This window comes from Peromyscus californicus, unplaced genomic scaffold, assembly GCF_007827085.1.
Source record: "Peromyscus californicus insignis strain IS unplaced genomic scaffold, ASM782708v3 Scaffold_6__1_contigs__length_162567912, whole genome shotgun sequence".
In the NCBI taxonomy this organism is placed as follows: Eukaryota; Metazoa; Chordata; class Mammalia; order Rodentia; family Cricetidae; genus Peromyscus; species Peromyscus californicus.
In genome coordinates, this window is record NW_026294584.1 from 67,627,763 (window position 1) to 67,651,935 (window position 24,173).

Sequence of the window (24,173 nt, forward strand, 5' to 3'; positions counted from 1 at the left end):
CATATCAACCACCTTTATGAAACAGAGAGGCAAGGAAATGTCATCAAATGTACAGTAATAGCAAGGGGCTTTAATAAACCATGTGGAATACAGAGTAGATCAGCTGAGCAATTATAAGTGAGGGGCTAGACAATCTAAATCATTACATAGATCTTATTAGATGCAAAATAATCATTAAATAGATCTTATTAGATATATGGTGGGCTTTGAGTCCTTATAATTGGTGGGGAATATTGATTGTTGAATGCTGAAATATATCAGTAAACAAAAGTAAACAAACTTGTCTATAGTATAGAGCAATGGATACTTATATACTGTGGGAAAAGAGATGTAAGGGGGCAGGAACAGGAAGGATAATAAAGGGGTACTTCTGGTTCTTCTGAAAGAGATGAATATTTTCACTATCTTAATGCTTGTAGTATTGCAAATATATGTATATTATCAAAATATATACAGTTTTATATGTAGTTACACTTAACTTCTAGAGAACTTTAAAAAATAAATTACTAAAAAAGCATATTATAAGTTGGTATTATTTTTGAAATGCCAGTTTATAACCATATTGATAAAAATAGTCTCTGATAGAGAAATTCCACATCCAGAAATTTCACCTATAGACATACCCATAAAACTACACAATAGGTGTAATAACAAAAGTAGTTCAAGACAACTTAAACGTTTCATATAAATAGGTTAGATAGTGTGTTAGTCTACACATAAAAGTATTATTTCTTTACACATGCAAATTAAAATCTTAATCAACTCTACAAAAGTGACATATAAGAGGCTGAAGAGGTAGCCCGGTGGTTAAGAGCGTTCAATGCTCTTACAGAGGAATGAGTTCCCAGCACCTACATGGTGGCTCACAACCATTCATAGCTCTCAATTCCAAGGCTCTGAGGCTGTCTTCTGACTTCAGCTGGCACCAGGCACTCATGATGTACATATACATAAGCTCAGGAAAACGTTCCTAAGCATACAATAAATCTTTTTAAAAATGAAGTATATATGTTGTTACTTAAGACCTGGAGGAGGCGTTGTGATTAGGAAAGTATACAGTGATGCTGTACCTCAAGCATATAAGATGGACACATAGAAGCATAGATATGGTGGTCGATAGAGAAGTACCTGAAAAGAAGTATCAGTCCACAGTTTCAAACAGCCCCGTAAGTCAGCTTTTCATAACTTATTGCTAGCAAAATTGACTTGAACTGACATGAGGTTTTTTGTAATCTTTATCTACTTAATTGTGAATATTCTTAATTTTTGCTACAATTAATTTAATGTCCTATCATGTTTTCTTATATAAAGAATAATGATAGACCACATCTATGAGGAAAAACGATTAAGCTAAGTAATATTGGTAAATCTGACTAAATTAGTTAAATGATGAAAATTACAGATGGTGATATTAGATGTTTCCTCACTCAGTTGATCTGCAAGATTTTATTTATAGATAATAAAAATAATTTTATGCCAATAAAATTTAACAAATTCCCTAAATGAACACAAATTTGTTAAACTGTTACAAGGAAGAAAATTATTCTTGTGTCTTGAAGAGAAAATAAATCCTCAATTCAAATTTTTACATAAAGTTACTTAGTTATCCTCACTTGTAGAAGATAACCATTACATCCTACTGTGTATAGAAAATCCAACTGAATCTCAAGGCAAACTATTAATGTCAATAAAAGAATTAAGATTGCTGCACACAAGATTAATCAAAACTAAAATTTTAAGAAATCTTTTTCACAGAATAAGGCACTTAAACATTCAGGAAGAAGTCTGTGAAAAGATGTCAGGATCTTCACACACAAAACCACCAAGTTAGTGAGAGATTAAACATAACAGCTTGATGGTTCTGGAGAGCCAGGAAGCATGTTGACAGCTATGAGATTTATACCGTGGAGACTCTGTGTGGCTGCCTCATCTTTGTCTGTCTTTAGGGAAAAGTGTGAATTTTTCTTTAAGAACAAAATATTTATAGAAGAGAGCAGAAGGCCTGAAGGTATTCAAAGTGAGTTTAAATTCTGTCTTTACATTTGGGGCTCCTAATTTCACATTTTAATGTTTTGATCATTCAGAGTAGAACATTTCATTGTCTTCTCTGTGCTGTTACTGTAGGCGGGGTGGTGGGCGGTGGTGTTTCTGATGCCGTGTTGTACTGGGTGGCAGAGACCGACCTGGAATTCACTCTGGTAGGCCTTCCAAGTGCTAGAATTACTGACATGTGTTACTATGTCTGACTAGAATTTATTAATTTAAAAATTATTTTTTATGAAATCTGTTTCTTTCTGTTTGAGAGGACATCTTTCTGAAAGCATAGTATATCCTGGAAATGGTTTCTAAGAACTGAGATTGAAGCTGGGGATGGTGGCATTAGAATTTGAGGTGGAGGCAGGAAGATCAGAAATTCTAGGTCAACCTAGACTTCATGAAACTATATCTTTAAAAAGAAGTGCCAGAAAGTTACACTAGTCTCTGTTACAAGGTGATTGGTTTATGATGGGAGAATTGATAAGTCCATTAAAAACATGGCAGTGTGCTCTTTCTGAATTAATCATCAGCAAAGGGGATCCCCACTGCTTAAATTTAAAAAAAAAAGGTTTTCTTTATAAAGTTGCAGAAACCATGTAAGTAAATTGATATGCTTCGGATTGGTTTTTTTCTTTCAATTTTTTTTCTGTGGGTGTGTACGTATCTAAAGGTCAAAGTTCACTCAGGAGTCATTCCTAAGGAACCATCCATTCTGTGATGGAACCTTTCAGTGAACTGTGAATTACGATTTGTAAAATAGGCTGGGCCAATTGACCAGCAAGTCCCAGAGCTCCTCCTATCTCTCCCTCTCTGGCCCTGGTTTTACAAGTGCCATAAGGTACTGTTGGAGAGTTTTCATGTGTCACTTAGCATGGCGACCTTCTGGCACTCCTATTTTACAGATAAAAGAAACTGGCTTGGGAAGGCTGAGTCACGTACCCACGTTCTCGGACCAGACAAGTGGCAGAGCGGAGGCTCTTAGACTTTCCAAAGTATTGTTCGCTTAAATTCCTGTACGCCACACACACACTTCTTCAAGTTGAATTTTCAGAGGAGAAATGGCATGTTCACTTAAATTCCTGCACGCCACACACACACTTCTCTAAGTTGAATTTTCAGAGGAGAAATGGCATGTTCACTTAAATTCCTGCACACCACACATACTTCTCTAAGTTCAATTTTCAGAGGAGAAATGGCGTCTCTTATTTTCTTCATCTAACTGTGTGAGAAGTTCTGAATAGAGGGTGAAATACACTGTGCACATTTAAAGTTCTACTTTTCTTCTTTGGCTCAGTATAATTAAATGGAATCTCGGAGTATGGATCTTAACAGTATATTGTCATTTTATAAAATGTTTTCTTTTTGTTTATTTAACCAGTATTTTGTGATCATAACTATCAAGATCTGAACCAGATCAGTGGTTCTTTCTGGGTTCATGCTGGACTCCAAGGAGAAGGGCAGGGAATGAGAAAAATAGTCAACAGCTAGGGTCAGAAGGGCTACAAGGACTGATGACCCCAGCCAGAAAGTTTACTAGTATGATAGATCCTTATACCCCTCAAGTGGGGAAGCAGAAAACAAATCAGTAAGGAGCATCAGACAGCAAATTACGAGAGTTCGAGTCCCTCTAGTAGGCAAAGCATTTCACATCTCAGTGTCTGAAACATTTGACAACATCTTTACAGGGAAAATGTCAAGTTCAAGGCCTTGGCCCAAGCCCCCTGAAGCTTTGGGGACAGACCGTTGCTGGCCTTGCCAAGCCTGACCCTGAAGGGAACAAAAGCACAGCACTCCTTGTTATACACACAGGACCTTTGGCCCTGTCCAGCCCCCAACAGTGATCAGTCTTCTTTCAAAGTCGATCCCCATTTCAGTGGGTTCTTCTTGTTATGTCTTTCCTTGTTGTTTTATTTCATAAAAGAATTTTGTTGCTCTATTACAAGCACATGAAAATTATCTAAATGACTTTTGGTGCTTTTGTAAAGTTTTTCCAAATATGTAGTGAGATTTTTTTTTAATATGTCATTTCACCAATTTTGTAAATTAGGCAGCAGGTATCAGGTATGTGATTATTTTATGTTTAAAATATAAATAATTCTAACGTCTTGATTTAATACCTAAGTTGTCATATTTTCGCTTGGGAAATTCAGTTTCTTGAATTAAATGGGTGTGAACATAGCATCAAATGTGGTAACAAAAAGATTTTTAATATTAAATTATAATCTAGTCCTAACTGAATACTTAGAATAGTTCACTTGATTCCTTACAGTTCTAAAACTAAGTAGAAACACTTTTGTAAAGTTCTGTTATGGAACTTTTAGAAAAGAATATAGATAGTTAAGTATTGTTCATTTTATTAAAATTACTTTACATGGTGTTCTATAATGCTTAGAAGTATAGCAGTAGAAAATATTACTGTAAAACTATTCCACTTCAGTAATATAAACAGTTAAACACAGCACTTCTGTCTTACCTTGTGAAATAATTCATAGGAGTAAATACATAGTTTGAAAATTGTGGTTGTTGAGATACACTGAAATGCTACATTTTTGGGGACTGAAATACATTATTGAGAACCTATAATGTACCAAACTGCATCCTAGTTCTTTGGGATTCAGGTAGGAGCAAGACAGGTATGATTTCTGCACTTCTCAGGATTTGACAGGAAGCTGCTTTGAACAAAATCACATATAATTATATGGGTTTGTCAGAATTACAAGGTACTATGAATATGTGTGTATTAAGAGAAACGGTAATTGGAGCAGCCAGTGAGGTTGAAATTCTGCTTCTGAGAGATGAGTGTGACTAGGCTGTGCAAAGGCCGTTGTCTATAAACGGTGGTGAACAGGAGAAGATTTTGTGTCAAGGCTAAGGAAGGCTTGGGTGGTTAAAGCTATAGAGTTGGTGTAGATTGAATCCAACCGTGTATTAAAAGGCTTAAAATCCACCTTTTAATTACTTCCTTTTGGGTCATCGCCATGGTTTGGATCTGTAATGCCCCCCAAAGGTTCCCAACCCATGGCACTATTGGGAGGTGGCAAAACCTTTAAGAAGTAGGGCCTCATGGGAGATTTTTGAGGGCATGCCTCAAAAGGAGTTCTGGTACCTTGGTCTCCTTCTTTCGTGTCCTGGCTATGAGGTAAACAGCTCTGCTATGCATTGGGCTTCTGCTGTGGTATGCTATTAAAGGCCCAAAGCCATTCGGCAATTGGTTCTATATGAAAACTTCAAAACTGTAAGCCAAATAACTGTTTTCTCTTCTAAGTTGCTTGTCTCAGGTGTTTGTAACAGTAAGAGGAAGCTAATAGTTATAGATTGGCTGCAGTGATAGTCTGGGTAAGATACGATTATAGCTAAGGAAAGAATGGATAGATTCCAAAGAAATAATGAGAGAGGAGGGTTGACTCGTTCCTTTGTCTGAGTTTCTGCTTCTACCGCTTTAGAGCTTATGTTTATGTTGGCCTGATAGTGCCTCCCTAGCCATGCTTTCTCTTCATCTCTTACTGATACTTTGCTGGTATTCTAGAAGGAGTCTTGAAGGGAATAGACACAGTAATGAAGTTGAGTAATCAGTCTGCTGTGTTGTGTACTGAGTTTCATTGAGGTACTTAGTTTAAATAGTTAGCTGTTGCTCTGACAGTGCTGCACACAATTTGAAAAGAACTGGCATCTTTTTTATTTTAGTGATTCTTATTACAGAAATTGTCCTCAATATATTTGAAAATGACATATATAGTATAACTTTATGATTTCCTTATATCTGAACATCATACTTTACCTTTAGGGAAAGTATTGATTTTCTCTTTTGATCTGATATATAGCCACTCAGAAAATTCATAATGAAATAGCTATTTATTAGCACATTTTAATTGTAATGTAACTGACTGATTTCTGTTTCCCCTTTTAGTCATTCACCCTTTGCGTTTCTGATTTTCCACTTTGTGAAGTTCAATCTTTCATTTTTTTTCTTTTAAAGATTTTTTGGGTTTTTTGACATCTCCTGACTATTTTTGCCCTCCCAGTTCTTCACCCTTCCCTCTCCTTTCAGTCCCCTCTGTCCCCTTAGAGGTTGTACTTGATCCACAGTGGGTTTGTTTCCTCCTATTTTCTGTCTTCCTCACTGTGCCTTCCCTTGTTGTTTGCTCCTCCCTCTTTTGGTAGGAATCAAACCCAGGCCCTAAATGCAGCTAGACAAGCACTCCACTCCTGAGCTACATCTGCAGTCCTTTACTCTTTTCAAGACCTTCCCTCAGCTTTATCTTGTTGTACTTTTGTTTCCTGCCCCAGCTCTTTCCATTTCCTCCTCCCACTGCCATCCTCCTAACCTCCCCCCCCCCTCGGCCCCCCGCCCCATCTCAGTGGCTCTTTGGAGCTTAGTGCTTATGCTTGTTGAATTTGACACCTTGTTCATGGAGGTAGATTTCCTAAATGCTAGTTCTTGATTTGTTCATATTTGAGATTGGAGGACTACATTAAATACTAGCTTTTCTCTCACTCAGATAAAAGTCTCATTTTCTACACCTGATTAAAAGGTCTCTCCTTCAGGCATTATGGAGGAGTGGAATAGCTTCTTCTGAACTCTGAGACTTTCCTTTCTTCCTGGAATCTGAATAAATGGAGGGCACCTCCTTGCTTCACTGATGCTTGACCTATTGCCTGGCCCAACTCCTCAAAGCTCCCCATGGCAGAGCTTATTTCATACAGGAAGCAGTTGCATACACTAGTGTTCTCCTGTTGTTAACTATGTCTGATTTATTTCATGCTTTAATATTTGGAGTATTCCTGTCTTCTGTTTAGGGCTTCTTTGTTTTGTTTTAAAAACATGAAAGTACTTTATTGGAAGTTGGGGCATGAAAGGACTTTGATGAAAAAAACAAAAAACTACCTTTGTTTCTGTTCAAAACCATAAAATAGCAGAAGACACATCTGTAAGAAACAGTTCAGACTCTGTTGCCTATAATATTGGAGAGAAGGAGCAGAATCCCTCATTTAGTCAGTTGGGTCAAGTCCACTTTGTTAAATGTCCTCAGGCTTCCTCTTTATCTGTGCATGTATTTTTAGAATAATGTAGCTGAAAAGAGATATGTATTAGGTTTTTATTAGAAATTCATCAAGTAGCTGACCATGTTGGCACATGCCTTTAATTTCAGCACTCGGGAGGCAGAGTTCGAGGCCAGCCTGGTCTGCAGCGTGAGTTCCAAGACAGCCAGGGCTACACAGAGAAACCATGTCTCATAATTTTTAAAAAGTTATATTTAAATCTTATTTTAAAAAGTCTCATCAAGTGAAAAGCTAAGCTGGTAGGACAGGCCTGTATTTCTGTACTCAGGGTACAGAAACAAAAGTCAAGACCGTCCTGGTCTACATAGTGAGGCCTTGACTCAGAAAGAAAAGAAATGAGGAAAAGGGAGAGGAAAAAGAAAACACAAGGGAAGTAAAAATTAGTTAAGAATGATTGGTAGCTTTTATACTGTCAAGATACAAATATAATATAAACTCAAAAAATAACTAAATAAAATCTGAGCTTCCAAATTGAGGGGGGGGATTGGTACTTTATTAATGTTCTAATACTATTCCATATGATCAAAAGCAGTAGCAATGGATGAGGATCTTAAAAATAGTCCAGGGTGTGTAGTCTCCCATCATTTTTCTACCTAGAGGTAGGTGGATCTCTGTGAGTTTGAGGCCAGCCTGGTCTATATTCCAGGACAGCCTAGTCCATGTAGAGATTCTGTCTCAATAAAAAGAAAAAGAAAAGAAGATAGAAATAGCAAGTGAAAGAAGGCTTGAGTAGCAAGTCTCCCCAAACAAAACAAAAACCTGTTTACAGATCTGATTAGGTGAAATGATTAAGAAATCTGGCATAGGTCCTACTAGGGAATGGGCAAGTGTTAGGAGATGGGCATGTAGGTGGAGTTTTTTTTTTTTTTTTTTTTTTTTTTTTTTTGTGTGTGTGTGTGTGTGTGTGTGTGTGTGTGTGTGTGTGTTTTAATTTTTGCTCTTTGGGGGCCCACCACTCAGCTCCCAAATAAATACATGGAGATTTATTCTTACTTATGAATGCCTGGCCTTTAGCTTGGCTTGTTTCTAGCCAGCTTTTCTTAAATTATCCAATCTACCTTTTACCTCTGGACTTTTACCTTTCTTTATTCTGTATCTCTTGATTTCCTTCTTACTCTGAGTCTGGCTGTGTTGCTGTGTTGCTGTGTGGCTGGCCCCTGGCATCCTCCTCTCCATTTTTCGTTCCTCCCTCTCGCTCTTCTCTTATTTATTCTCTTTGCCTTCCAGATCCACCTGTTTCTCTCTCCTGCCTAGCTATTGGTCATTCAGCTCTTTATTAAGACCAATCAGGTGTTTTAGACAGGCAAAGTAACACAGCTTCACAGAGTTAAAAAAATGCAACATAAAAGAATGCAACACATCTTTGCATCATTAAATATTTCACAGCATAAACAAATGTAATACATCTTGAACTAATATTCCACAGCTTGGGTAGGCAGCATGAACAGAGAGAGCTGCATTTCATTATCAGCCCCTTATTTGTGCAGTCTGACTTTTGATGTTTGTGTTTTGTTAAAATGAAAATAATTGTGATTAGATAGCTGAAGTATTAGTTTATTTTTAAAGAAACATCAAAATGAGCTAAAATGTTAAAATTTAGGAATGTGATATCTATTGAGAACAGGAGTTTGTGTTAGCATTTTGTATATGTTTAATTGACCCAGCACGGTTTTATATGACTAGTTGTCCAGTTGTTAGGGGGAAGAGCTTTCTTTTATTGAGAGTCTTGTAACACTGGCCGATAATCTATGGATTTACTTCTGGAGTTTAACTATTTCTGTATTTGTATTAGTGCCACACAGTTGTGATTGCTGTAGCTTTTGGACAGGTTTTGATTGTACTCAGGGCCTAAGCACAGGATGTCCTTCCATTTATTGAGAACTTTATTCATTCTTTAATGTTTTGTGAGGTTTTTATATAAATATTCATTTTGTAGGGGTGTGTGTGTGTGTGTGTGTGTGTGTGTGTGTGTGTGTGTGTGTGTGATTGCATGTGCATGTGTGGCGGTCAGAAGACAACTGGAAAGAACTGATTCTCTCTTCCACCACATATGTACCAGGGATTGAACTCTGGTTATCAGGTCTGCTGGCATGCCTTTACTTGCCAAGCCGTCTAAGCGTCCCTCCCTCAATTTACTACTTCTGTAAATGTTTTTGTTGTGTATTAGGATTTCCATATGTAAGAGCGTATCATTTTAAAAGAAATAGTCACATTTAACCCCTTTCCTGGATGCTCTGTGTTTCTTTTTCTTATCTAATCGCCTGGTTAGAAACACTACTGGTTTTACAGTAATAGGGAAGCCAGTTTGCCTTGTTCCCTTCTAACATGGAGTGCTTTGCCACTGAGTATGGTGTTAGCTTCATATTTTTATAGATGTGAGATATGCTGTACTGGGTAAGGAATTTATTTTGTAAGTTTTGTTAATGCTTTTAGGAGGAGGAGAGGGATTGGGGAGTGTTTGGTTTTTTAACATGAAATGTTTTGGATTTTGTTAAACACTTTCTTGTGTATCTGCTTCAAATGCCCATGGGTTCTGTTCTATTATGTTGATTGACTTTCATATAGTGCATTCTTGGGATAATTTATTTATATTTGACATTTATGTACAATCCTTTATATTTCTAGTTTACTTAGCTAGTATTTTATCTTTACATCTATATTTCTAAGGGATATTAGCTGTAATTTTCTTAAGAGTGAACTTGTCTGGGCTTAGAACCAAAGTACCTAGTTTCGCAGAATGAACTAGCAGGAGTGCTCTTGCCGGGCATGGTGATGCCCGCCTTTAATCCCAGCACTCTGGAGGCAGAGGCAGGAGGATTTCTTGAGTTCCAAGCCATCCAGAGCTAAGTAGTGAAAACCTCTCTCAGCTCCCTCACCCCACCCCACAAAGCAGAGTGTTTTTACATTATTTGGAAAGTTTGTCAAGTTTTAGTTTTAATTCTGTTTTTAAATGTTTGGTGGAATTTACCAGTGATCTGATTTTGGGCTTACGGGAATTTTTGCATGTGTGTGTTTTATTAATTTAATCTCTATACTTTGTATAAGTCTTTAGATTTTTCATTTCCTTTTAGGTAGTATCTTCAAATTTGGGGCGGGGAAGCTAATGAGTTTTAAGTATGTGTTTATTAAGTGTAGTCTTATAAAATCAAAACCATATATAAACATTGTTCCAGTTCATGGGATCAATGTGAAACTCAGTGTTTAACAAATTATTTTTTTAAATAAGATTTTTCAAAAGAGTTTTGCTAATTTCTTTTTATTTGTATGGCTTTATACTCTTATTCTATAATGGTCTGGAATTTGAGTGTTCTTTTATTTATGTATTCACTAATTCTTATCTGGCTTTTGTCTCATCAGAAATGCAGCAAGTTTTGGAAAACCTAACGGAGCTGCCCACATCTACAGGAGCAGAAGAAATAGACCTAATTTTTCTCAAGGGGATTATGGAGAATCCTATTGTGAAATCACTTGCTAAGGTACACTAGTTTATTCATAAGATTACTGAAGGACTTTAAAAATGGTTTTTATGGAAGTCTTTTCAGTGATCACCATTTTGGAATTTAGTTGATACATCTTTTTGCATAGTTAGCCAATAACGCGTCTCATGATGAAATGCTAATGTATGCAAAGGTAAGGTTTACTTGCCTTTCCTATTCTGCTCTTAGAAAATGGGATGACTCTTAGCTTTTGACCCAGTACCTTATAGCTAGACAAGTCATAACAGCACAGAGCTGAGCTGGAGCCTGGGAAAGGGATTTTGATTCTGTCTTCACTTTCAACCAGCAAGGTGGTATTGTTTTTTAAAACATTATAACTTGATACCTGTTTATTTAATTAACTTATACCTGTTAATTTGAATTTTTAATCACTTTTTTTAGTTCTTTTATTTAATTTTATTTTTGAAATTTTAGATTTTTCTTTTGTAACCCTGATATTTTAGATGTGTTTTCTTAATCAACTCTGGAGCAAACTTTATTAACTCACTTAATACACACATACTTTTTTACAGTCATATTTGTAGTTCTGTTTTTTTTCACTTAAAATTTCTGACTACTACTTCTGTGAACATCCAAGGAAACACAGTATATTTAGTGCTTGTCTCACACCCTGCGTGCTCACACCTTAGAGTTGACTGTTCAGGTGGCTTTTGCTTTGAGAAAACCATTCTGATGGTCCTCCAGCCCCTCTTTCATGGAGCCACCTTCTCCTTTTGTTTTTCATTGTACTACTAGAGTGCTGATCTCACCTAGGTGGGTGTTTTGTTTGTTTGTTTTTTATCTCTTGTGTTTTAAGGCTACTGAAAACCATTTTTCCTTTTCCATTGGTGAATACTGAATTAATGTGGCTCATTTATCACAGTTACTCAAGATGAGCTCGTGTGGTAAAAAGACATTTTCACAATTGTATATATTTAATATTGCTGTATTTTCATAATATACAGGATAGTATTTACTTTCATATTCTGACTTCTTGTGCTATACCTTACTAGCTTGTGTTGAGGTACAGCTTCAGGGCCTGTAGAAGTAAATAGGAGCTATTTAAGCCCATACTAAAAATGGATTGCCTTGAGCTCCTATTGGTACAGTAGTTTTACTCTTTCCTTATCTTATACTGTTGATTGTTACTTTTATTGTCTCTGAATCACTTTTGTCCCTGCTCTCATGTTTAATTTAAGGCTTTTATGTAGAGTTAGAAATTTTAATAACATGTAAGACATTTTACAGTATGCTTGTAGTTTCCTAAGGTCTTTAAAATACACTAGAGTAAATAATAGGGATACGGGTTAAGGGTTAGGACAGGTATTCTGTGGGAGCCCACAAAGGTTTCCTAGTGAGATCTGAGCTTGCTTTACACAACAGGGCTGCATAAGGGGATGGATTGACCACATGCATGGTTACCAGGTGTTTGGAAGGGTCTGCACTTGGTTGTGCTAGGGGGCAGTCTTTTGCTCCACCCCTTGGCATTCCTTTAAATGCCCTTTAGAAGATACAGAAGGGGCTGCTGGGTTTTGATCCAGGCCCTCCTAAGGCTATCCTGTGTTTCTATCTGTCTCTCCCCGCCATATTTCTATCTAAATATTTCTCACTTCTCCTTATTTAAGAGTACCCTGGGGGAAAAAGTGGGAACATGTCTCCCACGGTATTCTAACCTTGTCTTTTAAGTTCTGTGCTCTATTTATTTTAACATAGAGTGATTTGTGTGTATTTATTCCCAACAACTCCTATGAGTGAAAAATGGATTGGTTTGTGCAACCTATGATGGACTTTCAGAGGATCACCAGATCACCATTCTTAGCAGTTGAAATAGTTGGTTTACTTTGGAACACATGAAGAGCAACTGTACTCCTTTTGATTAAAAGTAAAGGCTGGGCAGATAACTCAGGGTAAAGTGCTGTGCAAGTGTGAGTACCTGAATTCAAACCCTCCAAACCCACCTAAAGCCTGGCAATAGCTGTGTGTGTGTGTGTGTGTGTGTGTGTGTGTGTGTGTGTGTGTGTGTGTGTGTGTGTGTGTGTGTGTTTAAGAAGCAGCAGCAGAGAGAGAAAGAGAGACTTTGTTTCAAATAAGGTGAAAGGCTGATACCCAAATTGGTCTCTTCACTTGCTCTGTGGCATAGTGGGTGTATGTACTTGCTTCGTTGCTCTCTCTCTTGTCCCTCCCCATCTAGTGTCTCTCTCTTACACACACACAACATAGGTTCACAAAAGATGGAAAAAAAAAACAGAATCGATCAATGATATTCAATATTGATGCAGATTTTTAATAAAACAGTGGTAAATACTCATGTAGCATAAGGAATTTGCAGAGTGAAGGGGGAACTTCTGCTTCTAAGTAAGTCACAGCAATCCAATTCTCTCATTGCAACAATAAAAAATGGAAGAGAGGAGCTAGACATGCTGAGAGGCAGGATTATGTGACTGATACTCAGCAGAAAACAGCAGAAGTGGTACTGTGAATTTCCCTTTCAGTAGAGTTTGTAAGTAAGGACTTGAACATGAAATTAGCCCATCTTAACAGACAAGAGAAAAAAGAGAAGACATGTAAAATACTGACACTAGAGAATCTGAATCAAATCCAATTGACATTTTAACACTCAAGTACAGTATTTGAAATTTGATGGGTTTAAGTATTAGAAGACTAGATACAGAAGGAGAGAATCAGTAAATCTGGAAATAGATCAACAGAAAGACCCCAGATGAAATTCATAGAGAGTCTAACCAAAATATAGAACAGTGAATGTTCTTGTGTGTGAGATGCACACACAAGCTCTAATCCGTGTGTATTTTCCATCCCAGACAACAGGGAGAGAAAGTAGAAACGGTTTAAAGTGTGCTAATCAGAAAATTGATGAGTGTCAGGTCTCAGAAACACTGGACAGATGGCTGACTGAGGTGCCTGTTTGACACATCAGAGTGGTCGATGGCTCCCAGGCTCTCCAGCATCTCCAGCCGCATAAGTACAGAGTCCTTCTGGCTGGCACACCCTGCCATCTACTCGACACCTCTCCAGCCCTTGACCTGCTCTTTCTCCAGCGTCTCTTCCCATGTAACTCAGCCATTTTGGCTCCCTGGCCTCTTGACTCCTGGTCCCCTCTCCTGTCCTCTCTCCTCTCTTCTCTTCCTCTCTTGCTCTTCCTGTGCCTCCCCACCCCCAACATGGACTGGTTCAGTCTGATGACCTGGTTCATTCTGGACCCTTCTAGATGCCTCTGGCTGTTCTCTCCCTCATATCTACAATAAACCTCCGCAGCAATACCTTGGAGCAGTCATGTCCTCATTTTTCATTCAGTGAGTAATATAAACTGACAGATTCAAGAAGCTAGGTGAGAAATAAAAAGAAGACATATCTAAATCTTGAAATTTAAATACAAAGTAAAATTTATAAAGATGAGAGAAGAAAGACAATTAGGAAAACATGGGTAATAATAAAACAGGAATTCTGAAATTCCTAATGAGGAATTGAGATTTTTTTTTCTGATAACAAAAAGGAAACACCAACAACTTTGCATTCCTTTCCAGCAAAAACAACCTTCAAATACTAAATAAGATACTTTTTTTCCAGACAAAGAAAATGAATCTTTATTCTACAAAAAAATACAAGAGAAAGTTCTTCTGACAGAATGACAAAGGAAAGGGACCGTTTGTGGATAAACATGAAATATGCTTTTAAGATGAAGTACTGCCATATAACATACCATACTGCACATGTGTATGTGTGAATATAATAGCTTCAAAAGAGGACGGACTTAGGTGTACTGGCCACACCTAGAAAAGCAGTACACCTGGAAAAGCAGAGTCAAAATCATCTTCAGAAAAATCCCCAAATTGTTAGAAATTAAATACTATCACTTAGTTAGGGTTTCTATTGCTGTGATAAAACACTGACCAAAAGTAACTGGGAGGAAAGGGTTTATCTCATCTTACACTTCAAACAGTCCATCACTGAAGGAAGTTAGGACGGGGACTTGGAGACAGGAATTGAAGCAGAAGCCATGGAAGACTGCTACTTACTGGCTTGTTGCTCCTGGCTTGCTCAGCCTGCTTTCTTACCGCAGTACCACTTGCCCAGTGGTAGCGCTTCCCCAAGTGGGCTGGCCCCACCACATCAGTCCACCAAATACCTCACATGCTTGCCTCCAGGCCAGCCTTATGGAGGCATTTTCTCAGTGAGATGCCTTCCTCCCAGATGACTCTAGCTTGTGTCATGTTGACAATAGACTAATAAGGTTGGCTGTTCAAGAACCACGAGTGAAGGGGGAAATCACAAACAAAGTATTTTGAACTGAGTGAAGAAATGCAAATGATGACAAAACTTAAAATGTGCCACAAAGCAAAACTTAAAGGAAATACCTGTGTTAGAAAATAGCAATACCAACTGAGCAAATATAACGCAAGATACACAGAAAGAAGTGGGCAGTAAAAATGTGGCATAAAAAGATAGACAAAAATGTCACAACTTAGGATAATATATTAGTAAAGTTGATAGACCTCCAACTAAAGAAAAATTACTCAAGGATTTAAAAAAAAAAAAAAAAGAGGACACCACAGCAAATCCACAGACATTGTTGTAAGGATAAAAAGAAATGTATGACCTGGAGCTGGAGAGATGGCTCAACAGTTAGGAGCAGAGTCTGCTCTTCTAGAGGACCCAGGTTTGATTCCCAACATGTAGATAATGGCTTCCAACATTCTGTAACTCCGGTTCCAGGGGATCCAATGCCCTCTTCTGGCTTCCCGGGGCATGAGGCATGCATGTGGTACACAGACATATATGTAGACAAAATAACCACACATATAAAGTAAACATTTACCTTTTTTTTTTTTTTTTTGATTTTTCAAGATAGTTTCTCTGTGTAGCCCTGGCTGTCCTGAACTTGCTCTGTAGACCATGCTGGGAGATCCACCCTGCCTCTGCCTCCTAAGTGCTGGGTTTAAAGGCAGGTACCACCACCACTGAGCTTAACATTTCTTTTTAATTGTAAACAATTTTGTGACCATGACTGTGACAACTTAAGTGTAACTTAATTTCTTGAAAGAAGCCTCACGTAAGAGATAACTTCAGTAGCTCTGTATCTAGTTTTCAAACTTGCATGTTTGAAATTTAAAACCATTGTACAAAAGGAGCTTCAAATATTTACCACAAATTCTACCACACATTTAATGAAGAAGTAATACTAATTTTACAAACTTTCCCCCATTCTGTGAGTTTTCTTGTTCAATCAGTTGTTTCCTTAGCTGTATAGATACTTTTTAGTTTTATGAGATCCCAGTTGATTGTTGGCCTTAACCCCTGGGCGGATGAAGTCCTGTTCAGAAAGTTCTTTACTACACCTATATCTTATAGGGTACTGCCTATGTTTTCCTCTTGGATTTTCAGTGTTTCAGGTTTCAAATTGAGATCTTGGATCTCATTTTTTTGTGAGGTGAGAGATACGGTCCTTTTTCATTCTTTTGCATGTGGACATCCAGTTTCCCCGGCACCATTTGTTGAAGAAGCTGTCTTTTTTCCATATCACATTTTTTGCCTTATTGTCAAATATCAGATGGCTATAGTTATGAGAACTTAGGTTGGGTTTTTTATTTTATTCCATTGGTCTATATGTTTGTTTTTGTGCCAGTACCATATTGTTTTTAATCACTATGGCTCTATACTATGTCTTAAAGTCTGAACTAGCAATCCCTCCAGCATTCTTTTTGCTCAGGATTACTTTGGCTATATGGGGTCTTTTCTGATTCCATGCAAATTTTGGTTTAGTTTTGTTTTTTCCCTGTGTCTGTGAAGACTGTTGTGGGTATTTTAATTGAGATTGCTTTGAATCTGTAAATGACTCTTAGTAGAATGGTCATTTCACAACATAAATTCTACCATTCCATGAGCATGGGATGTCTTTCCATCCTCTAGTATCTTTCTTCAGAGATTTGAAGTTTTCATTGTAGAGTCCTTTTAACCTCACTGGTTAGGTTTATTTCTTGATATTTTATTGGCTTTGATGCTATTGTAAATGGGAGTGTGTCTGTGGTCTCTTTTTTAGTGTGTTTGCTGTTGGTGTAGAAAACCTACTTATTGTTATAAGTTGATTTTGTACCCTGCCATTTTGCTGAATTGTTAATTGTTTCCAGAAGTTTTCTGGTGAAATTTTGGGCATCTCTTAGGTATAATATCATCCATATGCAAATAGAACTAATTTCACTTCGTATTTTCATATTTCTACTCTTTAATTTCCTTCTCTTGCCTTATTGCTCTGGCTGTTGCTTGCAGCACTATATTGAAAAGGAGTGCATTTACTATGTTGAGGTATTTTTCCCTCCAGTCCTCCTCTGTCTAGGACTTTTTATCATTAAGGCATGTTGGATTTTGTCAAAGGCCTTTTCTGGTTCTATTGAGGTGACCAGTGATTTTTGTCTTTTAAGTTCATTTATATGAGTTCTTACATATATTGACATTAAGTGTGTCGACCCGACTCTGCATTGATCTTTTTTGGTATGTGCTTGTAACACAGTATGCTAATATTTATTGAAGGTTTTGTATCTTCATCAGAGATACTGCTATGTGGTTTTGTTTTTTTGTTGTGTCTTTATCTGGTTTGGGTATTAGAGTAATACTAGCCTCATAAAACAAGTTTGGGAGTGTTCCTTACATAGTCAATAAGACAAAACAACAGCCTGCAGAATGGGAAAAGATCTTCACCAACCCCACATCTGACAGAGGACTGATCTCCAAATTATACAAAGAACTCAAGAAACTAGACATCAAAATACCAAATAATCCAGTTAAAAAATAGGGTACAGGCCGGGCAGTGGTGGCGCACGCCTTTAATCCCAGCACTCGGGAGGCAGAGCCAGGTGGATCTCTGTGAGTTCGAGGCCAGCCTGGGCTACCAAGTGAGTTCCAGGAAAGGCGCAAAGCTACACAGAGAAACCCTGTCTTGAAAAACCAAAAAAAAAAAAAAAAAAAAAAATAGAGTGCAGATCTAAACAGAGAATTCTGAACAGAAGAATCCCAAATGGCTGAAAGACATTTAAAGAATTGCTCAACATCCTTAGTCATCAGGGATATGCAAATCAAAACCACTCTGAGATACCATCTTACACCTGTTAGAATGGCTAAGATCAAAAACACTGATGACAGCTTATGTTGGAGAGGATGCAGAGCATGGGGAACACAACTCCACTGTTGGTGGGAGTGCAAACTTTTACAGCCACTTTGGAAATCAGTGTAGTGGTTTCTCAGAAAAATTGGCAGTCAAATCTATCTCAAGACCCAGCAATACCACTCTTGGGCATATACCCAAAGGATGCCTAATCATACCACAAGGACACATGCTCAACTGTGTTCAGAGCAGCATTATTCATAATAGCCAGAACTTGGAAACAACCTAGATGCCCCTCAACTGAAGAATGGATAAAGAAAATGTGGTACCAGCCCGACGGTGGTGGTGCATACCTTTAACCTCAGCACTTGGAAGGTAGAGGCAGGTGGATCTCTGTGAGTTTGAGGCCAGCCTGGGCTACAGAGTGAGTTCCAGGAAAGACTCCAAAGGTATGCAGTAGAAACCCTGTCTAAAGCGCATGCGCGCGTGCACACACACACACACACACACACACACACACACACACACAAAACAAAAAGAAAAGAGAATGTACATATACACAATGGAGTATCGCTCAGCGGTAAGAAACAATGACATGAAATTTGCAGGCAAATGGATGGAACTAGAAAATATCCTGAGTGAGGTAACCCAGCCCCAGAAAGACAAACATGGTATGTACTCACTCATAAGTGGATAATAGATGTAAAGCAAAGGATAAGCAGGCTACAATCCACAGCCCTAGAGAAGCTAGCTAACAAGGAGGGACACATGAGTCACCCTGGGAGGGGAAATAGATGAGATCCCCTGGGTAAACGGTGGACAGGGGTGGGGGGGGGAGGTCAGGGATGGAAACTTGAGAGATCAGAATGGTTGAGGGACAGATAAGGAGAGCAACGAAAGAGATTCTTGATAGAGGGGGCCATTATGGAGTTAGGGAGAAACCTGGTGCCAGGGAAACTCCCAGGAATCCACAAGGATAAGCCCAGCTAAGATTCCTGGCAATAGTGGGGAGGGTACCTGAACTGGCCTTCTCCTGTAATCAGATTGGTGACTACCCTAATTGCCATCATAGAACCTTCATCCAGTAACTGATGGGAGCAGATGCAGAGATCCACAGCCAAGCACTGGGCTGAGCTCTGGGAGTCCAGCTGAAGAGAGGGAGGAGGAATTATATAAGCAAGGGGGCAGGGTCAAGATCATGACAGGGAAACTCACAGAGACAGCTGATCTAAGCTCATGGGAGCTCAGAATCTAGACCGACAGCTAAGGAGCCTGTGTGGGACTGACCTAGGTCCTCTGTATGTGGGTGACAGTTATGTAGCTTGGTCTGTTTGTGGGGCTCCTAGCAGTGGGACCATGATCTGTCCCTGGCACATGAGCTGGCTTTTTGGAACCTACTCTTTATGGTAGGATGCCTTGCTCAGCCTTGATGCAGTGGGGAGGAGGTTGGTCCTGCCTCAACTTGATATGACAAGCTTTGTTGACTCCCATGGGAGGCCTTACCCTTTCTGAGGAGTGGATGGGGTGGGGTGGGGGTTAGACTGGAGATGGGAGGAGAGGAGGGAGAGGAAACTAGTTGGTATGTAAAATAAATAAATTAAAAGTTTAAGAAGGATTAGTTACATTTCTTTCAAATTCTGGTATATTCTGTGACTGCATCAGGGCCTAGATTTTTTTAGACAGAAGGCTTTTTATTACTGTTTCAATATCCTCCTTTATTATAGGTCTGTTTAGGTTGTTAAGAGTTTCTATTGCTATGAAGAGATGCCATGACCACAGCAACTCTTATAAAGGAAAACATTTAATTGGGTGGCTTATAGTTCCAAGGTTTAGTCCAGTGTCATCATAGTGGGACCTGACTGTGTGCAGGCAGACATGGTGCTGGAGATGGAGCTGAGAATTATACATCTTTGATCCGTAAGCAACAGGAAGTGAACTGAGACACTGGGCATGGCTTGAGCATATATGAGACCTCAAAGCCCACCTCTACAGTAACTTAACTTTCTCCAACAAGGCTACACCTCCTAATAGTGCCACTCCCTTTGGACCAACCTCCTCCCCACTGCATTTTCTTTCAATCCACCATAGTCTTTTCCTGGCTTAACTTTGATATTTGGTTAAAACAGTTCATCCAGTTTTTAAAAATAGATCTATCAACTTAATGAAGTACAGGTTTTTAGAGTATTCCCATATGATATTATGTATGTATCTTAGGTGTCTGTAAATTTCCAATTCTGTTCATTTGGATCATCTCTTCCTTTCTTTTGCTTAGTTGGGGCAGGTCTGTTGATCTTGTTTATCTTCTCAAAGAACCAGATCTTGGATTAATTGATTCTTTGGTTTCTTTGTTTTTATTTCATTAATTTCTGCTTTAATTTTTATTGTTTCTTGCAGTATGCTGAATTTGAACTTGTTTTGAATCTCTTGATTCCTTCTTTGACCCATTTATCATTCAATAATCAGTTGCTTAATCTCCATCATTATACACTGTCTGGAGTTTTGTTTGATGTCAATTTTTAGTCCACAATGGTTGGGTATGATATATGAAATTACTACAATATTTCTGTGTTTGTTAAGGTTTATTTTGTGTCCCAGCACATAGTCTATGTCAGAGCTTCCATGTGCTGCTGAGTAGAATGTATATTCATTGTTTGGCATTTAGATAGAACATTCTGTAGATATCTGTTGAGTCCATTTGATGTAAGATGTTTAATTCTGAGGTTCCTCTGCTTGTTTATTGTTCAAACGACCTATCTACTGGAGAAAGTGTGCTTTTGAAATCACTTAAATTATTGGCTTTGTGTTAATCTGTGTCTTTAATTCCATTAGTATGCTTTTCATGAAATTAGATATGCCAGAGTTTGTTGCCTATATATTTGGCATTGTGATTTTTACTGAGTAATTGATCCCTTGCTTAGGATTCAATATCCTTTGTTTTTCCTACTTAGTTTTAGTTTAAAATCTTTCTTTGTCAGATATTAGGATGACAATGCTTGATTGTTTCTTGACTCCTTTTCTTGGAATACTGTGTCCTTTCACTTTAAGGTGATGCGTATCTTTAAAGCAGTTGCTTGTGGACAACAAATTTTCTTGATCCATTCAATCTGCCTGTTGTTTTTTGAATGGAAAATTGAGGCCATTAATATTTAGTTATTTTTTAAATGTGTTTGTTAGTTGTGGTCATTGGGTTGCTGCTGGGTTTTGTTTTGTTTTTTCTTGGCTTTTGTTTTGTTTTGTTTGGTGTTAATGGACTAACAAGTTTGATGAGAGGCACTCTGTCTTGGCCATTCATATTTTTGTTTTTGTGATTGACCTGGGAGTGTGGACTTCTTTCTTTGGTTGTGTGTCTGATGTGATAATCTGTCCTTCCTTAAATTGGGCCAGTACTGGAGATACCTGGCCTGAGTTAGGCCAGGTTAAGCTGTTGAATTAACTATTTAATTGGTCCAGGGAAAGATGGCTCCCAAACCACAGGTTTGGAGCTGGGCCTATGAGTGCGGAGATGGCAACAGTCAGGGGAGGATGGGAGAAGAAAGGAGCCTCTCTCCAGTCACAGGTGGCTCTTGAGAAAAAAGATTTGAAGGCCACAGATCTGGAGCTAGGTCTCTGCATGTAGAGATGACTACAGGCACAGTGTTAAGGGAGTTAAGGAGATAAAAAAGGAAGTGACTTCCCCAGCGAAGGTGTCACAGGAACAGGGAATGTCCTGGGCAATAATCTGGAACTTGGCTTGTGCTAGGTTGGGGAAGGGCAGGGAAAAGGAAGAAGGGACTTACCCATATGTCCTAGTTGCTTTTCTGTCACCTTGAAAAGATCATGACCAAGTCAGCTTACAGAAGAAAGAATTTATTAGGGTTGAGTTCATGGCCACCATGGTGGAGAGCATGGCGGCAGGCAGGCAGGCAGACATGGCACTGGAACAGTAGCTGGGAGTTTATATCTGATCTACAAACAGGAAACAGAGAGAGCTAACTGGGAATATCATGGGCTTTTGAAACCTCAAAGTGAAACACCTCCTCCAATAAGGCCACACCTCCTAATCCTTCCTAAACAGTTCTGCCACTGGGTACCAGACAGTCAGATATATGAGTTTGTGGGGGCCATTCTCATGCAAACCACCATGCCAGGACAGGTAGCTCCTGAACAAAGAGGGTTCTTGGGTTCCTGGAACTGTAACAAGACTCATGGCATACTTACCGCTTTTTAAAAATTTAGTTTTCTTCTTTCTTCTCTGATTATGGAGTTATAATGGGGTTTTATATATTTTAGATACAGTAAGTTTTTTGTGACAGACAAACACTACTTTGATAAGTATTGCTTTTTCTTTTTCTTTTTTTTTTCTTTTTTTTTTTTTGGTTTTTCAAGACAGGGTTTCTCTGTGTAGCTTTGCGCCTTTTCCTGGAACTCACTTGGTAGCCCAGGCTGGCCTCGAACTCACAGAGATCCGCCTGGTTCTGCCTCCCGAGTGCTGGGATTAAAGGCGTGTGCCACCACCGCCCGGCGATAAGTATTGCTTTTAAAAATAAGTTTTTGTGAAGGTAAGGAAACCTTGAGTAAATGTGTTTTGTTGATCTGGGTGTGGCCATGTCAAGGATTCCAATGCCTCAGCCCCATTGAAGTGGGAAAGCCTTCTTCTGGTAAGACTCTGAAAGACAGCAGAACCTTCCTTGGGGTTCTGAATGAGAACATTGATGGTATGTGCAAAAAATACCCATGTAGCTTTCTTCCCCAAGATGTTCATCACCTGAAAACTGCTCCCCTACAGAGTCTGCTTCTACTGAGATTAGCTAAACTCACTGAGCTGAGGTGCACTGCAGCTTCTCCAGTGGAGAGCCCAGACTACTTGATCCCAGCTGGCTGTGTTTTCCCATGCCTGTCTGATCTTTTCCTTTTGTATTTTGTTTGTTTGCTTGTTCGTTTTTGTTGTTTTGTTTTGTTTTTCGAGACAAGGTTTCTCTGTGTAACAGCCCTGGCTATCCTGGGACTCACTTTGTAGACCAGGCTGGCCTCAAACTCACAGAGACCTGCCTGCCTTTGTCTTTTCTTTATTCTCTCACCTGAGGCCATGCAAGGACAGGCAAGTTTTGAAGCCAGGAAGTGTGATTTTCCTTTCTTTATTATTTTTCAGGGGTTTTTGTTTGTTTGGTTGGTTGGTTGGTTGGTTGGTTGGTTGTTTTTTTTTTATGGAATTTTTTTGGGGGGTGGAGCATGCTTGGGTCCCTTGCAGTTATGTATGAATTTTAGAATTAATCCGTCAGTTGCTATAAAGAAGTCACCTGTGTTTCCAATAGCTATTACAGTGAATAACATTTGGGAACTTAAAAGTTTCAAGCTGAGAGTTACTGTCATCTGTACTGGCTAGTTTTATGTCAACTTGATACAAGCTAGAGTCATCTGATAGGAGGTAACCTCAATTGAGAAAATGCCTCCATAAGATCAGGCTGTAGGCAAGCTTGTATAGGGCATTTTCTTAATTAGTGATTAATGGGAGAGAACCCAACCCATTGTGGATGGAGATTCCTCTAGGCTGGTGGTCTTGGGTTCTATAAGAAAGCAGGCTGAGTAAAGCAGCACTTCTCCATGGCCCCTATATCAGCTCCTGCCTCCAGGTTCCTGCCCTGTTAAATTTCTGCCTTGGCTTCTCTTAGAAGACTAGGACTCAGATTATATAAGCAAAACAACCCCTTTCCTCCCCAAGTTGCTTTTGGTCATGGTGTTTAATCAAAGCAGTAGTAACCTTAACTAATACACCATCTAACAGTGTTAAAACTTGTAATCTGATTTACATTTGAATCTTTTAGTTTCTTTTAACAGTGTTTTATAGATTTGTAAGTTTTCCATTTGTTTTTTGAAAAGTACTCAAATGTTTTACTTTTGGTGCTATTATGAATGTTATCTTAAATTTCATTTTCAGATTTCCCTCCTGGCATACAGAAACAGTTGATTTGCATATTGTTCTCTTATTCTGCAACCTTGTTAAACTTGTGGATTCGAATTGTTTTTTAAGATACCCCCTTGGGGTTTTGTAAATATGAGACAATGTCATATGTGGGTAAAAGTAGCTTTGCCTCCCCCCCGCCCCCATTCTGGATACCCTTTGTTCTGTGACTTATTGCCCTGACTAGAACACTCCAGTACAAGTGCTGAACAGAAGCGAGAGTGCTACCGTTTTTGTTTGTGGATCTTAATGGGAAGCATCGAGTCTCTCACTAACACATATAATGGAGTTGTAGACCTATGTTGTGTATGATTCTGTATCACCACCTCAAGGCATCTATATTTTGTGTGAAGTTAATGCCATGTTCCTCTATATGATCATTTTGGTATATTTTTATATGGCCTTTGTTATAAATTATGCTATTAATATATAATCATGCTATGTCTCATTTTGTTCATAGTTACATCTTTAGGACAAATTCTTAGAAAAATCACTTAATTTTGTATGATTTAATTAAATTGCTCATGTGTGTCCTCACTAGAAAAAT

The 24,173-nt window shown here is 38.5% G+C and overlaps 1 protein-coding gene across 3 annotated transcripts in view; it reads left to right on the forward strand.

Moving 5' to 3' along the window:
• Pals2 (protein associated with LIN7 2, MAGUK p55 family member) overlaps positions 1 to 24,173 on the forward strand; it is a 100,056-nt gene that overhangs the window by 38,952 nt on the left and 36,931 nt on the right. For all 3 annotated transcript variants that reach the window (XM_052721843.1, XM_052721845.1, XM_052721844.1), the window contains exon 2: positions 10,456 to 10,574. In XM_052721843.1, the coding sequence (XP_052577803.1) occupies positions 10,458 to 10,574 (117 nt within the window). In that variant the 5' untranslated portion in view covers positions 10,456 to 10,457. The remainder of the gene's footprint in view (positions 1 to 10,455; positions 10,575 to 24,173) is intronic.